Raw genomic sequence first — 18,198 nt, forward strand, 5'->3', positions numbered from 1 at the left:
TCCGTCGAGTTATGACCGTCGTTTGGAGGCTTGCATGGCCATATTGAAATATTGAATGATTCACGGGACTCGTGCATGCAGTTGAATATACACTCAAGTATTGCAAAGACATATGATCGGATTCCTGTCTGCAGTATGCACCAGTAGTTGATATCGCGTTCCATATGGTGTCATTGGCCAAAAGGCTGATCTGCACCGCCGTGGCCATTAGTACATCAGTAAATCACTAGGCTTTGTACGGAGCTGGACACTTTGGGCCATCATCACCGCATGCTATGGAAGAAGTTTTTTGTCCATTGAAAGTAGTACCACTCTATGTAGGATAATACTACACAATATGCACAACGACGTAATTAATCTAACGAATTAAGCACATGTACTCCGAGTATAGTCGAATAGATACTGGCGAAAAGACAGATATAAACATAATACGACGCTCTAAATATTTTATAGGCCACGAGCCTCGAGACGACCCCGGAAGATCTTCTGGAACTGCGGGACGTGGTCAAAGTCCATCAGCGTGTAGTGTTGCCCTGGCACGTCGGTATATGATGGCTCGCCACGGCTGAACCCAGACCATGGCTTGAGCTGGTTGTTGAGCCAGTCTGACTTGCTGCCGCGGAGAGGAATAGCGTAGAAAACGTCCGTGGCAGCTGAAGAGACACAGCATATGAGCAAGCGATAACGAAGTGAGAAAAGAAATGACATACAAACTGAGCCTGATGGGTTGTAGTCCTTCCCGCACTCGATCAGGGACCCGGCGATGTCCACCCAGTGGTCGAGCTTCTCAGGAGTCAGCTGGAGCTCGACGAGACGATCAGGGGGAGACAGCTTCCACACAACTTCGAGCTGCTCCTTCCTCGTCATCGGCCTCAGAGCAGGTGCGAGATCATTGGCATCGTGCTTCGACACGAGACCGAGGAAGTACGACAAGTTGAGCATGCCGCCCGTCCAGTCGATCTCGTGCATGCGGTCCGCGATATGAGGAGGAATGTTGATGAGACCGACGAATTTGACTTCTTCGCCCATCGCCTCGAGCCGCTTAGCAACTTCGAACGCGACGACACCGCCGTAACTGTAGCCCGCGATGGCGTATGGCCCAGTCGCCTGGGTCCTCTTGACTGCTGCAGCGTAGCACGACACCATCTCGTCCATAGAGGTGAAGAAGGGGTGACCGGGCTCGAAGCCACGAGCACGGAGGGCGTAGAAGGGACGCTCGTTCTGGAAGTATTTGGCAAGGTTGACGAAAATCAGGACCTCTCCGACACCAGGGTGAACGAAGAAGATCGGAGTTTTGTTTCCGGTCAGCTGAAGAGGAACGATAGGGTCGTACTCTTCAGTCTGGCTGTCCTTGGAGAGCAGGGAGTCGACATAGTTGGCGAGGCTCGAGATGACGGGGTGCTTCAGGATCTGGATAGTGGGGATTTCAGGAAGGTCGAAATGTGCCTCTCCCTCGCGCTTAAGCCTGAAGATAAAATGCATTAGTGAGAGCCATTTTAGGGCGGGAAGTATATACTGACCTGATGACATCAATGGAGGTACCGCCGAGTTCGAAGAAGTTGTCGCTGGCCGACATCTCGCTTTCCGCGAGGTTGAAGATCCCAGCATATATCTTGGCAAGCGCCTTCTCCGTCTCCGTGGACGGCGCGACGAATGTAGCGCCACGTGCCTCGCTCAGAAGCTCTTCCGAGCGAGCGATGTGCTTCGCGAGCTGGCCTTGCTTGAAGAGACTGATCAAACGCGCACGAGACAATTTACCGAGAGTGGTCTTCTCCATCTGGTTCACAGGGATGGGAACGACTAACTGAGGCGGCAGCGTGATCATTTTCACGCAGATGTCCCGAAGGGCCCGATGAGTGGCGAAGAGCTTTGACGAAGCGTCTGCTCCATCGAGGTCGAAGGTTGGCGAGTAGAAGATGATGAACCCTTCTGTCTCCTGACCAGGAGCACGGTACGGAGCTGCAGCGAGGAACGAATGAGTCACTCCTTCTACGGTCTGGAGGTGGGTCTCAAGCTCAGGGATGCCGTACGAAACACCATGAACGATGACGGTGTCCTTGATACGACCGCTGAGGCGCATGACCCCATTTTCGATGATGCCGACGTCGCCGGTGCGGTACCAGCCGCCCTCGACGAAGCTGGAGGACGTAGCCTCTGCATTGTTGTAGTAGCGTACGAAGACCATCGGTCCGCGAACCTGGAGCTCGCCGCTCTCCCCGTCGGGGCGCAGGGTCGAGCCGTCTGCAGGGTCAACGACACGCATCTCGCAACCATCGATGGGTCTCCCGAGATCAAGGAATTCATGAGCAGGCTCGCTTGTGAGCACATCCACGGGATGGTAAATGCATCCGGCGCTGCAGATCCCCATCAGTTTCTTTGTATACCCATATGGTTTCATAAGTCTTACCAAGTTTCTGTCATTCCGAACCCAGGAGAGATCTCGAACGATACAGCGGACGGATTCTTGCTGAGCTGCTTCATGGTGGCAGCGAACGCCTTCGCGGTCTTGGAAACAACAGCTTCGCCTCCGCTGTTGATCCGCTTGATTGAAGACAGGTCGAAAGTTCCGAAAAGGTCGGTGCGCTTTTCCAGATCGCGCGTGAGCTTGGATAGCAAGAAGTTCGGGGCGAAACTCAGTTCAATCGACTAATGATTGAATCATCAGAGATGCGTTTGGCTATAATTTCATACGGACATACCTCTTCATCGATCAAACGGAGCAGCCGGAGAGGATCAGCAAGGATAGCAGACGCGTGCACGTGGAGTTGCGAAGCGCCATATAGCAAAGGCGTGATGTGCATTTCCAACGATCCTGCGACGTGATCAAATCCGACCCCTGAAAGTCATGATCAATTTGAGGATAAAGGTTAAATAACGCGTGTCTTACAGTTCAAGACTCGAGATTCGGAAGTCAGGCCGTAACTTTGGCCCTTTGCACGGCATGCAGCAATAATCGTGCGGTGCGTGTGCACGACAGCCTTGGAGAATCCGGTCGACCCTGAGGTCAAGAACAGGATCGCCTCGTCGTCTGCCTTGGCTTCGTATGCAACCCAGTCAACTGAGACGCTGAATGTGTCCGCCGACGCCTTTAATTCGGAGAGCAAGTGTACCTCCAGACCAGAAATGGTGCTAATCTGCTCGGCCCCAAGTTCATTGGTCAACCAAATAGCAGACCCAAACAAGTTCTTGATGTGGGCGACATGGCCCTCCTTGTGCGCCTGTTGCGCGCTAAGTGCAGGCTGCAAGCAAGGCACATAGCCAGCCAGCAAACATGCCCATACAGCAGCCATATTATCTTCGTGCTCCGTCAGGTACACGACGACGATTGAGCCCGTGGGCTTGCCCCACTCTAGCATGGCACGTGCGAGGTTGCGAACATATTGGTTGAAGGTGCTGAAGGTTTTTGTCTGAATGGAGGAGTCATGTGCTGATGAGGTTATGAAACCAAGCTCGTGGGATGGATAACGGTCGACAGCTTGAGCGATGACGTCGTGGAGAGTATTAGGTTGTGGGGAGACGATGGATGTCTTGAGGTTGGTGAAGAATTCAGTGGTTGTAGTAGAAGCGACTGCGATGGGTGCCATTGCGAGATGAGTCTAAGTTCTGAAATTGTATGAGGATACGATAAGGTGTCTAGGATATTGAATGCGGATCTCCTTGGAGGTCCGAGCTTATATAGTACGAAGTCGGTACCACAATCGAGCAGCACTGCGGTGAGCTTACGCAATACCGTAATACTGTAGTAGCTAGACTCGGATATGTCGTCGTAGGATGCACCGCTCAGATCACTGGGTGGGACTATTTTCAAGTCAATAATCGCTCGTGGAGTCCTACGATGTGTTAGCATATGTCAGCACAGGACTAGCTTGTAGCAACATGAAAAGTCGCCGAGGAGCCTGGGAGAGCCGGGAAATCGGATGACAATGTGCTCGCAAATATTATTGAGTCCCGTGAGACAGACCGATCGGGAGCTAGGACGATAGCACGAGCTTAGTCTAGTACTGCAGTGTACATAACTGAATGGCCTTGGCCCATGGATCGATATGATGATCGGATCTGCACAGCGTGGTGCATATATCCAGCGTATCACCGCTAGTGACACCGCCAGTTTGGGAACAAGTTCAATTAGCTGCGTCGTGAAGTCACTGCACCAACGCCACTCCACCTTTCAAAGGAAAAGCACGCTAAAGCCAATCTGATCCCCAACGACGCTTTCATGAAAGCCGGTGAGGTGTTATCGTAACTCCGCGACCATGCTCACAGGTGGTAACCACACATGTTCTTATGCATGGATCTTTGTCTTGATAATCATATGGCACTACCGACGATATCTTACCCTCTGCCTCGACCAGTTCTTCGTAGATTTTGCCAGTACAGTTGCCCGATATTCTTGGAAGAAAGACTAGCCAACCTTTTCCGATTGGTCATGAATTCTCCGCGAATAGTCAATCACGATAGGCGATGATCGGTGATCCGTTGGAGTTGGAGGCCGTCTGCGACCAGGGCAATTATGTGTTTCACAACATCTGTATCCGTTTGTTAGTCTAGTAACCTAGCCTATCCTGTCAAACGTACGGCTGCTAGGACTTACGGGTATGTCTCGATTCACTCAGCCTTATCTATAGCGGCCAAGTTAAGGTCGCGAATCGAGATTTTCAATTCAGGGCCTGTACATGTGATGATGATAAGGTGGCAAATAGTTTGGATGAAGACCAAGCTGAGCGGAATTTTTTTAGCGATTCGAAGTCTCGTCCTTTCAATTATTAATTATTATGTAATATTACTATACCTATTCCCTGGGATATGCAAAAGCTTTGTAGCTCCTCAACCACATCATGTCTTCCTTCGAAAATTTTGTCCCATAATAGACCCATATCTCCTCTACAAGAACCCAATTTTTTTTAGTGATTTTTAGGATGATGTGATGTGGTGTCATGCTAGTCTGCAAAACTCTTGTTACGCCTCGGCGTGGCACTGACAACTTTCACCCTAAAGCTGTACATTGATCAGCTGCACAAGATTTAGAATTAAATGATTTGAAATCTTAACTTACATAAGAACACTCATTGAGTGAAAACCTGTATTCCTGGCCATAGGCACGCTCGACGTTCGACCAGTTCAACGTCGTTTTTATTTCCAAAATCAGCAACAGTGATAACCCTGCATGGGGCACATCCGAGTCAATGCATCGTGGCGGGTTGAGGTTATACAACGATTAATTAGGTATCAACTCCGCGACTCCGACTGAATCCGCCCATGAACCTTCCTCTAGGTCCAACAACGGTACAATTTGTCAAATCTCTGGTAGATCTTCATGCATGCATGTCTGAGAGAGAGGTTTGTAAATGCTTGATTCTTCTGCAAACATTTGATAATCAACAACTATTCGCCAGATATTTCCCAACATGTGGCAGGATAACAAGTGAAGTACCATCTTGAATACTCTTGTCATCGATACTGATGAGAATGGGCAGTTCCTCACCAGGGCCCCCACCTTACCATTCTCGGTGTGTAAGCCTCGTTAATATATTAATACCTGATGGGTGACGACAAGCCTTGCAGCTCATCAGAGGCAGACCCTCTGATAGGGCCTCGCAAGCCTTATCGTCGCTATCAATCTTTCTGTGTCTATGTAGCAATCGCTCTCTTTTTTATTACATTCACGATTGTCAATTCCCCCATTATTTTTCACAAGGACCCCTTAGATCCGGATGTTCGAGACCGCATTCGCAAGGACTGGGACATTGAACTTCGCCAGCACCAGAAAGAAGTTCTCGAGCACAATTACACCAAAACACGCTGGCTTCTGGAAGATGACAACAGGATTCGTCTCCGCAAACAATGGCAAACAGAAGTAGAAGAGCAAAAACACGACATGGAGGAGAGGCGGAGGCGCGAAGAGCAAGACAACATTCTTCTCCGCGAAAAATGGAGCAGGGAAGTAGAAGAGCACAAACACGACGTGGAGGAAAGACGCAAGCGCGAAGAGCAAGACAACATTCTTCTCCGCGAAAAATGGGGCAAGGAAGTGGAAGAACACAAACACGACATGGAGGAGAGACAGAGGCGCGAAGACCAAGACAGAATGCTTCTCCGCGAAAAATGGAACAGGGAAGTGGAAGAACACGAGCGTAAAGTGGAGGAGAGACGGAAACACGAAGAAGAAGAACGCCTGAGATTGAATATGTTTTGGACTGACTTGGCTTCTCAAACGTGCACATCATATGCCACTCGAGAGTACACTGCCCGACTGGTGAACGTTCCATCATATTACGACCGCCGTGTGGAGGCTTGTATGGCCACACCGGTAAAGATCCATGGGGTTGAATACATGCCTAAGTGGTGCGAGGACTATGTGGGTGTTCCTTTGTTTCTTGGTAGTACAAGTAGCTGATGTTGCGTGTGCAGGGTCCAAACGATGTAATAGGTCATTGGGAAGTCGACCAGCATGAGCCGGATTGCGCATCGTACTGGCTCTGGTACAAAGATATTGTTTGTCGATCCCTCTCGTCGGCATATTTGCAACTTATCCATTGTCGCAGGGCTGTATTTCTCCTGGATCCGGTCAGCGAGTGAGTTTCTCAGACACAATGTAGTGAGCGAAGGTTGACGGTATGCAGCGTATTGAACATTACCTCGAGAACCTTCCGTCGGGAGCTGATTGGAAGGAGTTCTGTGCTACCACTCCTGCAAGCTTCCTCGGGATGCATTTCATGGGGGCAGAAATCTGTTTCCAAAAGGTTCGCTGCTCAGTCACACCAATTGCGGCACGATTTGTTGATTCCTTTCAGGATTATGGCACATACGGTCACTGGGTTTTTGATGACGAGAACTGTTAGTAATCCGCCATGACGTCTCGATGTTGGATGAGGGTGATATTGTTTTGGAATTTTGATGGGCTATTTTTGTTGTACCATTCGTTGTACATTATACTTGTACCACTGTATGTCATTTTTAGGTCACTCGTATTCATGACTTCGAGTATTGACGAGAACATGAAGGATAGGCACTGCCGCCACCACTGGGGAGTCCCAACGGGAGCTACGAACTTCGACACAACGCCACAGCAAAGTGTTCATGGAGAAGATGGATGTCTAGCAAGTCAAGGACCAGCAAATGTCACCGCGCTGTAGATGGGCAGGGCACATATATCCTAGTAATCTTGAGGTCCCCAGGTGCCCGAGTGCAGGATGCACCAAGAACTCAAACCTAGCCGCGACATACGCAACTTGACCAAGGGAGCAGAATGCATCAGGTGCTTACTGAGGTGAGGCACGAAGGTATGAGAAAGCCCACCAAAGGAGACGCTGGCTAAATCGCAAATCAAGGAAGCAATTGAGGTAGCACCCGTGGGGTTCGTCCTGCGTGCCTGGCACCTGCGGTATGACGTCTGATTATTAAGAAATTGCGCAATTATAGGTGACATTACACCACAATGTTGCAAAGTTGAATCTTAGCTTGATGCTTCTACAAATTTGCATGTGGTGTATCTCGTTCCAAATCATGCCCGAGGTCCGATTATGAAACTGGGGTACAGGCCGCCACCCCAAGCTGGACAACACAGGCATCGCAGTACGCGTCCCTCGCCCTCGATCTGCATACCCACAACTCAACGAGCACTGCGGATAATATCCGATTAATCCTGTCATAGAGCCCACCTTTTCCTTCGTCGAACGCGAATCAAAACTGGGTACTTGATCCAAACACCAATTCAGCACATGAACAACGGTAGTATTTGCCCTTCGAGTCACGGTGGGCAATGTTGCTTCGAAAAATGGATAAGGCAATCAGGAGAGCCTGCGTATCCGTAACAATGGACGCGAGGTTGACACAGAAGTTTGAACAGTCGTCATCTGATGGGATCTCGTGTACTGTGGGGGGCGTGATCCAATTGGAAGACTTGCCACAATAATATCCAGCGGCAATAAACCGTGTAAGTGACTCTTTTGAGGTGGTGTTCGTAGTAATCATCTGATATGCTTGAGAAGCAGATATTGAGCATGACCTTGCGACTGCAGTAGCTCAGGACTTTAAAATTAGTGACGAAGCATCGCTCATCCGCACCGAGTGATGCAACCGAATGAAAACCCGAATACTGTCCGGCTTAGTAAGCTTGCGGGGGTCGTATCGGGTAAAGAATTGCATCGCGAGTCATTTAGCTGAACACGCGACTGAATTGATGCAAGCGCCGGTCTTTGCTAGAAATAATCCTTAGGCATCGCAAATATCAGATATTCACTTCTACCCCGCGATTAATATTATGACTACCCCAAGCAACTATCCACTTGGATCTGCAGTACCACCTTTCACTCAGCATGCGATATCTGTTTCACTTCCTACATGGGCGGACAATGTGGGATATGAGGAAGGAGAAAAGCGAGTTGTTGATGCCATGGTGTCCGGATACCCAAGGTTCTTTATCCATCTACGCATCGAAAAGGTATGTGTTTGTTCCAAGCCAAATTAAATAGAATATCCCTAACCCATTAATTGGAAGCTTGCCCGGATATGCGAGCTAAAATTTGGGGCGGCCAACGAAAAATGCATGCTATACCCATCCAAGAAGATCGCAGATCAGTGTCGATCTTTTATGCTTGACCGAGCATCATTAGCAGGCACACCAACGCACGCGCGGCTCGTGCAATATCGCATTTATCCTGAGGACACTCCCGTGCCATCTACACAACACACTGTAGAGCTACACATCGTTCTATTCCCTGCAGATGCATGGCCTTTCGCAAAACAATTCTGGCAGCATACAGGTCTCGGTATCTCCTCCCGCCTCGCGGACTACTGTCTCTCCCTTCTCCCGGCTGAATCACCAAATTCTCCGGTGCTCTCGTCAACGTCTCCCCGTACTCCATTCAAGATGCTGAACAAACACTATAGCGTCAAGCGCGCCCCACAATCATCGTCCTTCGGATTGGCTCTTCCACTCAGTTCGAACCCGCAAGAGGAACTCAGTAAAGACCAAAACATCTATCTTGAAGAACGATACGGGAGAAACCTCCCAGTTAATGCAGGTTCTCATGCAAAGCGGGCTATGCGCAGACGAATTGCTGGTGTGCTCGTTAGAGACAATTGGGAAGACTGTCCGAATGGTCCATGTGCAGGCGCACACGATGTCGAAGTGGGACCCAGCCACAGAGGCGTGAAGGATGTGACTGAGGATGATGTATACCTATTCCCAACTGGCATGTCTGCAATTTGGAATGCCCATCAATTGATTCTAGGTACACGGCCACCGGTCAAGAGCGTGTGCTTTGGGTACATTTTAAAAAAAAGTTGCATCGAGATACGTGCTGATAGTCTCTTAGATTTACATACACTGATACCCTAAAAATTCTTCAAAAATGGGGTCCTGGTTGTCACTTCCTCGGACACGGTCTTGACTCTGACATAGACGCGCTAGAGACAATTATCAAGCAGGAACTTTCCGCGAACCCTTCCGCGCTGCCTATTACAGCTCTTTTTACAGAGTTCCCGTCAAATCCTCTCCTTCGCTCAGCTGACATCTCCGTCCTCCGTGCCCTTGCAGATAAATATAATTTCGTGATCGTCATAGATGAGACCATCGGAAACTTCGTCAATGTCGATGTGCTGCAACATGCAGACGTCGTTGTGAGCAGCTTGTCCAAGATTTTTAGCGGCGACGCAAACACTATGGGCGGAAGGTAGGTATCTTGCCATCCTCGGAAGCTTGATCTCATACTTGCTACCACTCAGTTTAATTCTCAATCCTCAAAGCCGCCACTACGCCACGCTCAAAGCACACATGTCTGCTACCTATGAAGACACATACTTTGATGAAGACGCAATCTTCATGGAGCGCAACTCCCGAAACTTTGCATGGCGCATTCGCATCATCGATGAGAACACGCTCGCCGTTTGCGACTTCTTACGATCGAGATCCATCGCAGGTGGAACATCCATACCATCCCCCGTCATTAAAGAGGTCTTCTACCCAAAATATATCACGACTGAAAACTACCTCTCGTGCAAGCTCCCGGAGGGAGGATATGGAGGGCTATTTTCACTCACGTTCACCTCGCTTGCTGCTTCGCAGGCTTTCTTCGATAACATGCCATTCCAGAAGGGCCCGAGTCTCGGAACGAACTTTACGCTCGCGTGTCCATATACCATTTTAGCGCATTATTTCGAACTTGGATGGGCAGCGGAGTACGGTGTGGAAGAGGGCTTGGTGAGGATTAGTGTTGGGATGGAAGAAAGGCAGGGACTTTTGGAAGGTTTCAAAGTTGCTCTTAGAGCTGCAGAAGCTGCGATGTGACGTGATGGAGTCTACTTGGAGTGCTTCAACAGTACATTCAAACGTTCAACGCTTAACTCGGGACTCTTTATGTGAAGGGTCGTTCGACCTTTAGCGAGGTTACTCCTCTTATTATGACCTGCGTCACTGCACTAACAAACAGTTTAATGTACAAATTATCCACCATTGCCTGATCGAAAAAGAGAGCATGAAAGCTTCAAATACAACTACAAGGTGAAAGGAAGAATACGACAATGAATGCATATGAACAATAGTGCATGGAGGAACGAAATCTCTACTCTATTCAAACTTCTATGAGCCACGACGACAACGAGAGAACATGATGAAGGGGAAGTTTGGGATCCATCAGGAATCTGCGCCAGACGCTGAGGAAAGCCCATTGGCATTCCCCTCAGCGGTGTGCTTGGCTTCTTCTGCCTTCGACCCAAGGACGTTAATGATCTCGCCTATCCGCTGAGTGAGCTTTTCAAGCAATGGAGACACGCGCTCTTTGACCTCTCTGCCCACGCGATTGAGCTTCTCGGGGACAGGGAGAGAAGGATTCGTGATTATATCGTGTAAGTCTGCGACGGTTTTGGAGATATCAGGATATGTAGCCTGTATGGTCTGAGGGAGCTGAGCGGTAGAATGCTGTATTTTCTGCATCTCGGAGAGCAAGTTGTGAGCAACACCATAGAAGGCATTTTGAGCATTATTGAACTGGTTGGAGGCGAGAGCAGAGATAGAATTAGCGGTGTCGGTTGCTCGTTGACTGAGGGATGATTGGTCAGAATCAACGCATATATGCGCTAAAAAGAGGGTATCTCACACTAGGACACTTTGCTGCTGTACTTGCTTGAGGTGCTCTGATGAATAGACGTAGAGATGGTCCTTGAGGTGCTTGGAAACGTTGATCGCGCGCTGATACTGGTATTGAGAGTCGGAAGATACAGACGAGGGCGAAGAAGCACCCGATTCATTGGAAATATTTCCAGTGATTTTCTCGATGTAGTCAACGACCGGTGCAAATTTCTGAAAACTCATGTCAATCGTGTAACAGGGGTTATAAGTCACGTGGTCCCCACCTTGTCGATACCCTCTGCAACGCCAACTGCAGGGGTTTTGACATTCTCAAATGTCTTTCCCGCAGTTTCACGCACGTAACTGGCCACTTCCTCGGGCTTGGCCTGGAACGGATAAGGGTATCTCGACTCAACTGCATCGAGACCCTTGTTGGCGATACCGTCTGCACGGACGAGGAGCGGGGCCAGACGAATCTGAATAGGCTGCGAGTAGTTATAGGCGGTGTTGGTGATTGCTTGAGCTGCGTGGTATGGAGAGCGGGTGAGCGTGTTTTTCTCAAGGATGAAATTTATCTGTTCAAGTGAAGACGCAATTAAGGGAATAGAAACAACACGATTTAAAACCGTGATTTCAGGGACTTTGGACTGTTGTTGCGCGGTTGATGCCATTATGAATGTGACTGCGAGGTTACTCGTAGGCGTGCAAGAAGGGAATGGAAAAGAAATGGAAGCGCAAGGGGTTGATATACTTCGAATGCGGATTGACATGTGATTATACTCATATCGCGTCTGTCACGGTCACGCTTGTCGTATCTGTCACGGCTTTAGCACTTCCCCCGGGATTCCCCACGAATCGAGCCTTGTTATGCCATCTAGATTCTGCGAGAAATTGCTACTTCGATGCTTCGTCACTCTATCTATTGCATACGGTATCGATGGCCTCGAATCATCAGGCGACTTTTCTGCTTCTTGTTCACCGCTCTAGCCGCTTCCTGGACATACTTATTGTGGTAGTAGCACAGGTATGCATACATATACGTGGAGTGCTATCGCTTATGACAGCCGATCCCTCGTGATTGTTCAAGCGAGGGGCTGCGGAATTACCCCGTATCGCATGACAAGACGCCAAATCACGCAAACCTTCATTTCGAACCTTCAGGTTAGACTAGCCTTGGACTAGCCTAGAGCCTGAAAGCTAACCCTGTTTCACCTCAATATACACTCCAGCCAGTGCAGAGTTGAAACTCTGTCGAGTTTTCATCATGCAGGGAAGTGGGCCGTCTTTGGCAGTCTTAGTCAAATTGATGAGATGGCTTGGCGACTCACTCACCAAAATAGCGAACCAATAGCACTTTTCAGCAACAGAAACAGGATTAATACAACCACCAACCTGCATACGGCGATCTTAAATTGCTATGCAATGTTCGAATGTCGGTCACAGACAATACAGGTAAATGATTGTGACCTTTTTTTGTTCTGGTCCGGTTCCAATTTCTGTTAAAGTACCTTACGTCGGACAATCCAAGGAGGAACGATGGGTACCTGATGATCCGCGTTTCGGCCACGAACTTGGCGGTAACGATCAAGTTCAATTGTATTTTTACTACTGAGAAAGTGTCGAGTGTCCATGTTTAATGTAGATATATATATAGCATATGGCACGAGAATAATGAGTCGCAAAACTATCCATCACGTGTGAGACATATAGTAGGATATTGAGTATTGTCAAAGGGAACTGGGAACGAAAGGAACTCAATGTATCGACACCAACCAATAAAACAACCTATGAGTGCTTCATCACAAAATTTGCAGAACTGAGATATTACCTGATTTAGACTGTTGTGTGCCACAACAATTGACACGTCACTGTCAGACCATCTCGGCAACAGCCGGACGTGATAGAAAACATCTCGCAATGACATATCACCTATCTGCGTGCTGTCAAAATAGGATTACTATGTAGTACATTGTATCTACATGATATATACAAGGTATTGCCCAGATTGACCGGCAAAATTAAGTGAGTGCAACATCAGTAAACCACTTAGTGGTGTACAGCGCTGTACAGTGCTGTACAGCGTGCAAGCTCCACAGCTTGGTCCCTGTTAGTCAGTTCATCAAGTAGCACCTTGCTCTGTGAATTTCTGTACAGACACCCACAGACAACCCAGCAACTACGAAATTCAACTTAAATTGCCAAAAAAAATTGCTGTCTATGTATGTACAGACACTCACAGAGCACCGGAGCTGCGCAGATATTGTTCGCTGTACTGATATTGCTCGCTGTACTGCTTACACGACACTAAAAATCAAACAAAACCAATATATTCAATCACATGACTATGTTGGACGGTATTAGATCGCGATCGGGGACACAATGATACAACGGTGCCTAAAACGATGAAAGAGGGGCGCGGGAATAGAAAACTAGTCGAGAAGAATTTTCAGGTGGTCGTGCTTCGCCTCAACAACTCCTTCGAGATTCAATGCCGCGGCCCTGTGCAAATGAAATTAGTATAAAAGTTTTCGGAGAGGGTGGAGATCCTTGCCATCCCGCTGCAGCCCATTCTTGCAGTTGAGCTGACAGCCTCAGACCATGATACGCATCTCCAAGGATATCTTTGAGAAATACGAGCATCCGATTGTAAATAGGGCTGTAGTCCTTGCTTGAAAAATTCGGGTATGATTTTCCATGTCCGTTTTTCGCAAGACCGTCGAGGACGCAATTGAACTAGTATAGAACAAAAATTAATACAGCATTTGTGAAGGAGATAACTTACCACTGCGGCAACCAAAGCCAAACATGAGAGCGGCAATTCCGTACGGAAGATCTCTGGCATCCTTTGTGCGATTCGATACGGCCCTGTATAAAAGAATGCGATGGCAACCTCACGAAGGGCGGGATGGGCGAAATTTCGCGTTTTCCCCTGGCAATCTTCTGTCAGTATAGATGCGATCAGTGCAAGATCACTTACCATTTCGTCCACCCCAAACCGTAAAAATAGCGATTCTTTGATTAAACCAGCAGCCGCGTGTTCAATCCAAGCAGCACGTTCTTGAGCGGGGACCGAAAGCGGGGGAATGAGCGAATATGATAGTGGTGCAATGCTTATGGCAGTTTTCTTCAAGTCTGATCGCCAAGTTGAAAGATCGTCATACAGCTTCCGTACAGACTGTCAGCGATATATCGGCGCAGAATGAGTTAAATACGCACCAACCGAGACATATTAAATTTTTGCTCAGGCCAAACCCCTGCGATGACAGATTAGTTTGAGAACGAACGAGAACGAATGAGCACTCACCAGCTTCAAATTGTTCACCGTTCCTATCCCACAAGACCAACGTTGCGATAAGAACTTCGGTGATTGATCCTGGTAGGCTCTTCACCAAAGCTGGAAACGGATTCTCCAGGGCATGTTGCACGCGACATTCCGCTTTGGCATCCTCCAGAAAACGCTTCCAGCGCGGGCCATACCAAGATAGTTGATCGGGTGTTGGCCCACTACCCGATGCCTTGGACCTTTTGGCTCTTGATGGCTGAACGCTAGACTCGGTTTCTTGATTTAGCAGCTTGAGGGAGTCAGGGTCAGGAAGATGGGGCTTTCTGTTTTTCTCATGGTGGCGCTGCAATACATCCTCGGGCTTCGAGGTAATGGTCTACTGAATTGTGAGCGCCAATTAGAACAATTTCCAATCTCACCTCAATATGTTGGGACTGTTGCCGCTGTAGGTCTGGTGAGATGTCCTGAGGGCCCTTGAAAGAAAAGAAATGTAAGCGTGTCACAATTAAATGACGTGATCATACCTGAGAGCTTTCGTTCCGCTGGACGAACAAAATGAAGTGAGTCGGTCTTGGCTAGACTAGAAAACTTACGGAGGTTTTATCAAGGCTCGTCTGGGCAATGACATCATCTTCATCACGTGAATACTGGAATTCAAATTCAGGTGTGAGTGGACGAGCAACTGGAGGTTGCGAAGGTAGTGCATCCTTTGAAAATCCTATGATATCGATTTAGTGAAGGGAAATCATGCCACGAAGATGTTTACCTGGATGTTCTTTCTGGCGCCGGCCAGCCTCCCCCCAACCAAACTCCTGCGAGCTCCTGACAGTGTCATCGTTCTCCCCCTCTTCATCATCCTCTTCGTCAGCCTCTCCGTCGGGATCGTTGTTGTCGCTGTCGTCACTGTCATCACTGTCGTTGCTGCTGCTGCCTTTGGAGTCGCTATCCTCCTCGGGTCCTGGCAGGTTCAGACGACGTTGAGCCCTAACAGTGTCATCCTCCTGGCGCAGAGCTGGGTCTAAGTTGTGCTCCAAAAAGACGGACCTCTGGGTATGCTGTGCTCGTTTCTCAGCGATAGCGTCCCGAACTCGTTTCTCAGCGATAGCGTCCTGAGCTCGCTGCTCATCGATAGCATCCCGAGCTCGCTGCTCATCGATAGCGTCCCTAGCTCGCTGCTCTGCAATAGCATCCCTAGCTTGCTGCTCTGCAATAGCGTCCCTAGCTCGCTGCTCAGCAATAGCGTCCCTAGCTCGCTGCTCAGCAATAACGTCCCTAGCTCGCTGCTCAGCGACCTTCATCCCAACGGCGACATATGGGTTTTCCGACCCCTGAAGATTGGGCTTGGCAGTACCGGGATGAACAAAGTCTGTGGTGCTTGAAGCAGTAAATCCAAACCTTCTGCCAGGTTGTTGTAATGTCAAGCTGGGCTCGGCAATATCCATGGCTGAGGCATCTGGAGCATCACTGACGAGCGAGCTATACGGTGGAGGAACCGCCTATGGGACAATCAACATGAGTAACAACATTTATTAAACACTTACCTTAGAACTTTTCTTTCGACCTTTACGACGTGGCTCTGGGGCTTGGGGATTGACTGGAACATTGGGACCAAGGGACGTCCTACCCTTGTATTCGTGAGCTCGAGGCTTAGATTGTAGCGCTAATCCAATTTTCTCCAGCTGGGCGTTCCTACCTCCAGTTCCTGCATTAGGGCGGCCAGAACGTCGGGGTGCATCATTTGCTGCTTCTGCTCCAGCCAGGCCGAGGGACACGAGAGGTACCATGCTGGGTACTTCGGCAATGTCTGCAGCCCGTGACTTCTTTGGCAAGCCGGTCTTCAAAGCATCAGATCCTTTGCGCTTGGATTGTTTCCTCTTGGGACTGGCAACGGCACGGGGAGGCATCACTGCAATAAAGAACAGGAAGAGGCAACACTGACGAATTATACCAGACTCACGAGGATTTTATATCATATCTCAGTAATCGATATTCGGACGACTAGCGAGAGAAAAACTTCATTGTGAGTAATGATAGTAATAGAGCAACACACCTGAGTCAATGTGTCGCAAGAGTTGTGTATCATGACTCGTACTCGATATTCAGATGGGACTAGCGAGGGAAGATGTGCTTCATATTGACGTCAGTTAAGAAAATGTTTCAGAGTTACATTCAAATTTCGATTACATAAGCAAAAACATTAGTCATAATCCTGGGTCAGTGCGCATCATTGGCAAGATGAATAGTAGTACGTAAAGGAAACTGTCTGATTGTGAAGAGAAAGAGAAAAATCAGTAGGGTGCTCGTAGGTGAACTATCATAATAACGTAACGCAGTACATGAGATTCTAGGTATGCATATGCCAGTGCAAACAAGTTAATGACGAAGAAGATAACACATGATGAGTGGGTGGACAAATCGAATCACCTTTCCCCTCCTGGTCATGCGTCACTGCCCGATGCTGAGTCAGACTCAGTGTCTCCAGTATGATGGGACTTCTGCCGCTTAGGCTCCACAACAGAGAAAGACTCTGAAGCAAGCCGTTTCCCCTTGAAACGATCCGCGAGAACGGCAGCATCATTCTTGAGCATATTCACAGTAGTTGCGAGCTCCTCGTCGTCGGGAAGCTTGTCAAGATGCGAGTTGAGTATACCAAGAATGGTACTGAAGGTGACGGGGTGAATCATGTTGTCCACCAGAGCTTTACGCCACTCTGTTGCAAGGGGGATGAGGTCCGTGAAGTACGGGTGAAATTCATCAGTGAGACACTTTTCTTCTGCTGGATTCGCGAAAAAGGTGATCTTGAAGGCAGCGCATGTTTCCAAGTCAAGGCTTGTCCATCGATCCAGCAAGGAATTGGGTAAGGGCCCCTGGCGCACCATGCCATTGGGACCACTGAACTTGATGCAAACCCAAGCGAATATAAAAAAAAGAGACTCCAAGTCATCCGCGAAACTGTGAACGACAAATGATATTGGCAGAGCCAAAGAATCCGACGATGATTTCGGGGTTGTCGGTTTTTTCGTTGATTTATGTGCCCGAGTTTTCTTCTTCATCGATTCCGCGTTCGCCTGTTGCTGCAGGATTGCGACCTGGTTGAGTAGCCCACGTGACATGAAAGGGACTGTGCCCTGGCAAATGAATTAATAAACTGAATATTTAATGAATAAGGTGTACTTACTGTACCACCGATGGGATATTTGTTATCCGCGGCAATACGAACCGCGAACTCCCAGTCAATAAGAAACCCTTCACTACTGCCAAGCTCGTCGAGGATCATCGCGTTGTTAAGACTACAGTCCCGATGCAAAATCTGACGTTCCTCCACTGCAGTTTGTAGGACTAAAATCCGAGAGCATCAGTTGAAGACACCTGTACCACGAACTAGATGCTTACTCTTAACGATATCTCTTAGTGCTCGCACGAACTCCTTAAGCGTTCGAAACATGTGAAGGGGGCGACCACATGGCTTCAAGACAAGACGCACATGAGTACGACTGGTGCCTCTGGTACTCCGGCGTTCCTTGTGCCGATATTTGCGGGTAATGTCGGGCTCACCATCTGACCGCTCAACAACCCAATAATCCACCAGCCTTGGAACGCCAGGGACGTTGTCCATTAATTCCAGCATCTTGATCTCATTCAGGACTACATTATCGTCCTTGCCCAGAACCCAATGATCTTTGACGATGTAGTCTTCATCATCCAAGGTGACTAAATAGCAAACGGTTCCGCGACCAACGAGGCCTCGGGTCACAAAAAGAATTCTCTTTATAGTGTAGATTTTCTCCCCTACACGAATCTTGCCGCAAGGTTCGGGTGATTGAGTAGAATAAGGGAATTGGGAAGG

The 18,198-nt window shown here is 48.6% G+C and overlaps 6 protein-coding genes across 6 annotated transcripts; 2 read left to right on the plus strand and 4 right to left on the minus strand.

Annotated features, from left to right (window-relative positions):
• Window positions 1-408: 408 nt before the first annotated feature.
• On the minus strand, window positions 409-4,008 carry HD556DRAFT_1031642 (atromentin synthetase). Its single transcript, XM_041295938.1, has 6 exons — window positions 2,888-4,008; window positions 2,700-2,836; window positions 2,408-2,646; window positions 1,521-2,354; window positions 711-1,465; window positions 409-653 (listed from the first exon to the last, which is right to left on the minus strand). The coding sequence occupies exons 1-6, from the start codon at window positions 3,582-3,584 to the stop codon at window positions 448-450; spliced, it is 2,868 nt and encodes a 955-aa protein (XP_041164362.1). The 5' UTR covers window positions 3,585-4,008; the 3' UTR covers window positions 409-447.
• Window positions 3,744-4,339, minus strand: HD556DRAFT_1031776 (uncharacterized protein). Its single transcript, XM_041295939.1, has 2 exons — window positions 4,166-4,339; window positions 3,744-4,106 (listed from the first exon to the last, which is right to left on the minus strand). Exons 1-2 carry the CDS (start codon window positions 4,216-4,218, stop codon window positions 3,851-3,853), a joined length of 309 nt encoding a protein of 102 aa, XP_041164363.1. The 5' UTR covers window positions 4,219-4,339; the 3' UTR covers window positions 3,744-3,850.
• A 1,127-nt stretch (window positions 4,340-5,466) lies between these two features.
• On the plus strand, window positions 5,467-6,944 carry HD556DRAFT_1343066 (uncharacterized protein; the record flags this gene model as incomplete). Its single annotated transcript, XM_041302163.1, has 7 exons — window positions 5,467-5,507; window positions 5,563-5,828; window positions 6,117-6,355; window positions 6,409-6,492; window positions 6,543-6,572; window positions 6,621-6,740; window positions 6,792-6,944. 7 exons carry the CDS (start codon window positions 5,467-5,469, stop codon window positions 6,837-6,839), a joined length of 828 nt encoding a protein of 275 aa, XP_041164364.1. The 3' UTR covers window positions 6,840-6,944.
• A 1,221-nt stretch (window positions 6,945-8,165) lies between these two features.
• Window positions 8,166-10,353, plus strand: HD556DRAFT_1343081 (pyridoxal phosphate-dependent transferase). The gene is made up of 4 exons (XM_041302164.1): window positions 8,166-8,440; window positions 8,498-9,267; window positions 9,318-9,674; window positions 9,727-10,353. Exons 1-4 carry the CDS (start codon window positions 8,261-8,263, stop codon window positions 10,286-10,288), a joined length of 1,869 nt encoding a protein of 622 aa, XP_041164365.1. The 5' UTR covers window positions 8,166-8,260; the 3' UTR covers window positions 10,289-10,353.
• On the minus strand, window positions 10,354-11,851 carry HD556DRAFT_1343083 (uncharacterized protein). Its single transcript, XM_041302165.1, has 3 exons — window positions 11,353-11,851; window positions 11,097-11,299; window positions 10,354-11,039 (listed from the first exon to the last, which is right to left on the minus strand). The coding sequence occupies exons 1-3, from the start codon at window positions 11,836-11,838 to the stop codon at window positions 10,634-10,636; spliced, it is 1,095 nt and encodes a 364-aa protein (XP_041164366.1). The 5' UTR covers window positions 11,839-11,851; the 3' UTR covers window positions 10,354-10,633.
• A 1,683-nt stretch (window positions 11,852-13,534) lies between these two features.
• Window positions 13,535-16,255, minus strand: HD556DRAFT_1439232 (uncharacterized protein; the record flags this gene model as incomplete). The annotated part of the gene is made up of 10 exons (XM_041305941.1): window positions 13,535-13,801; window positions 13,851-13,997; window positions 14,046-14,231; window positions 14,285-14,322; window positions 14,373-14,727; window positions 14,771-14,824; window positions 14,876-14,893; window positions 14,945-15,069; window positions 15,118-15,847; window positions 15,893-16,255. 10 exons carry the CDS (start codon window positions 16,253-16,255, stop codon window positions 13,535-13,537), a joined length of 2,283 nt encoding a protein of 760 aa, XP_041164367.1.
• Between the last annotated feature and the right edge of the window lie 1,943 nt (window positions 16,256-18,198).

The sequence above is a fragment of the Suillus plorans genome (genome assembly GCF_016647745.1).
Source record: "Suillus plorans strain S12 chromosome Unknown HD556scaffold_9, whole genome shotgun sequence".
Classification (NCBI taxonomy): Eukaryota; Fungi; Basidiomycota; class Agaricomycetes; order Boletales; family Suillaceae; genus Suillus; species Suillus plorans.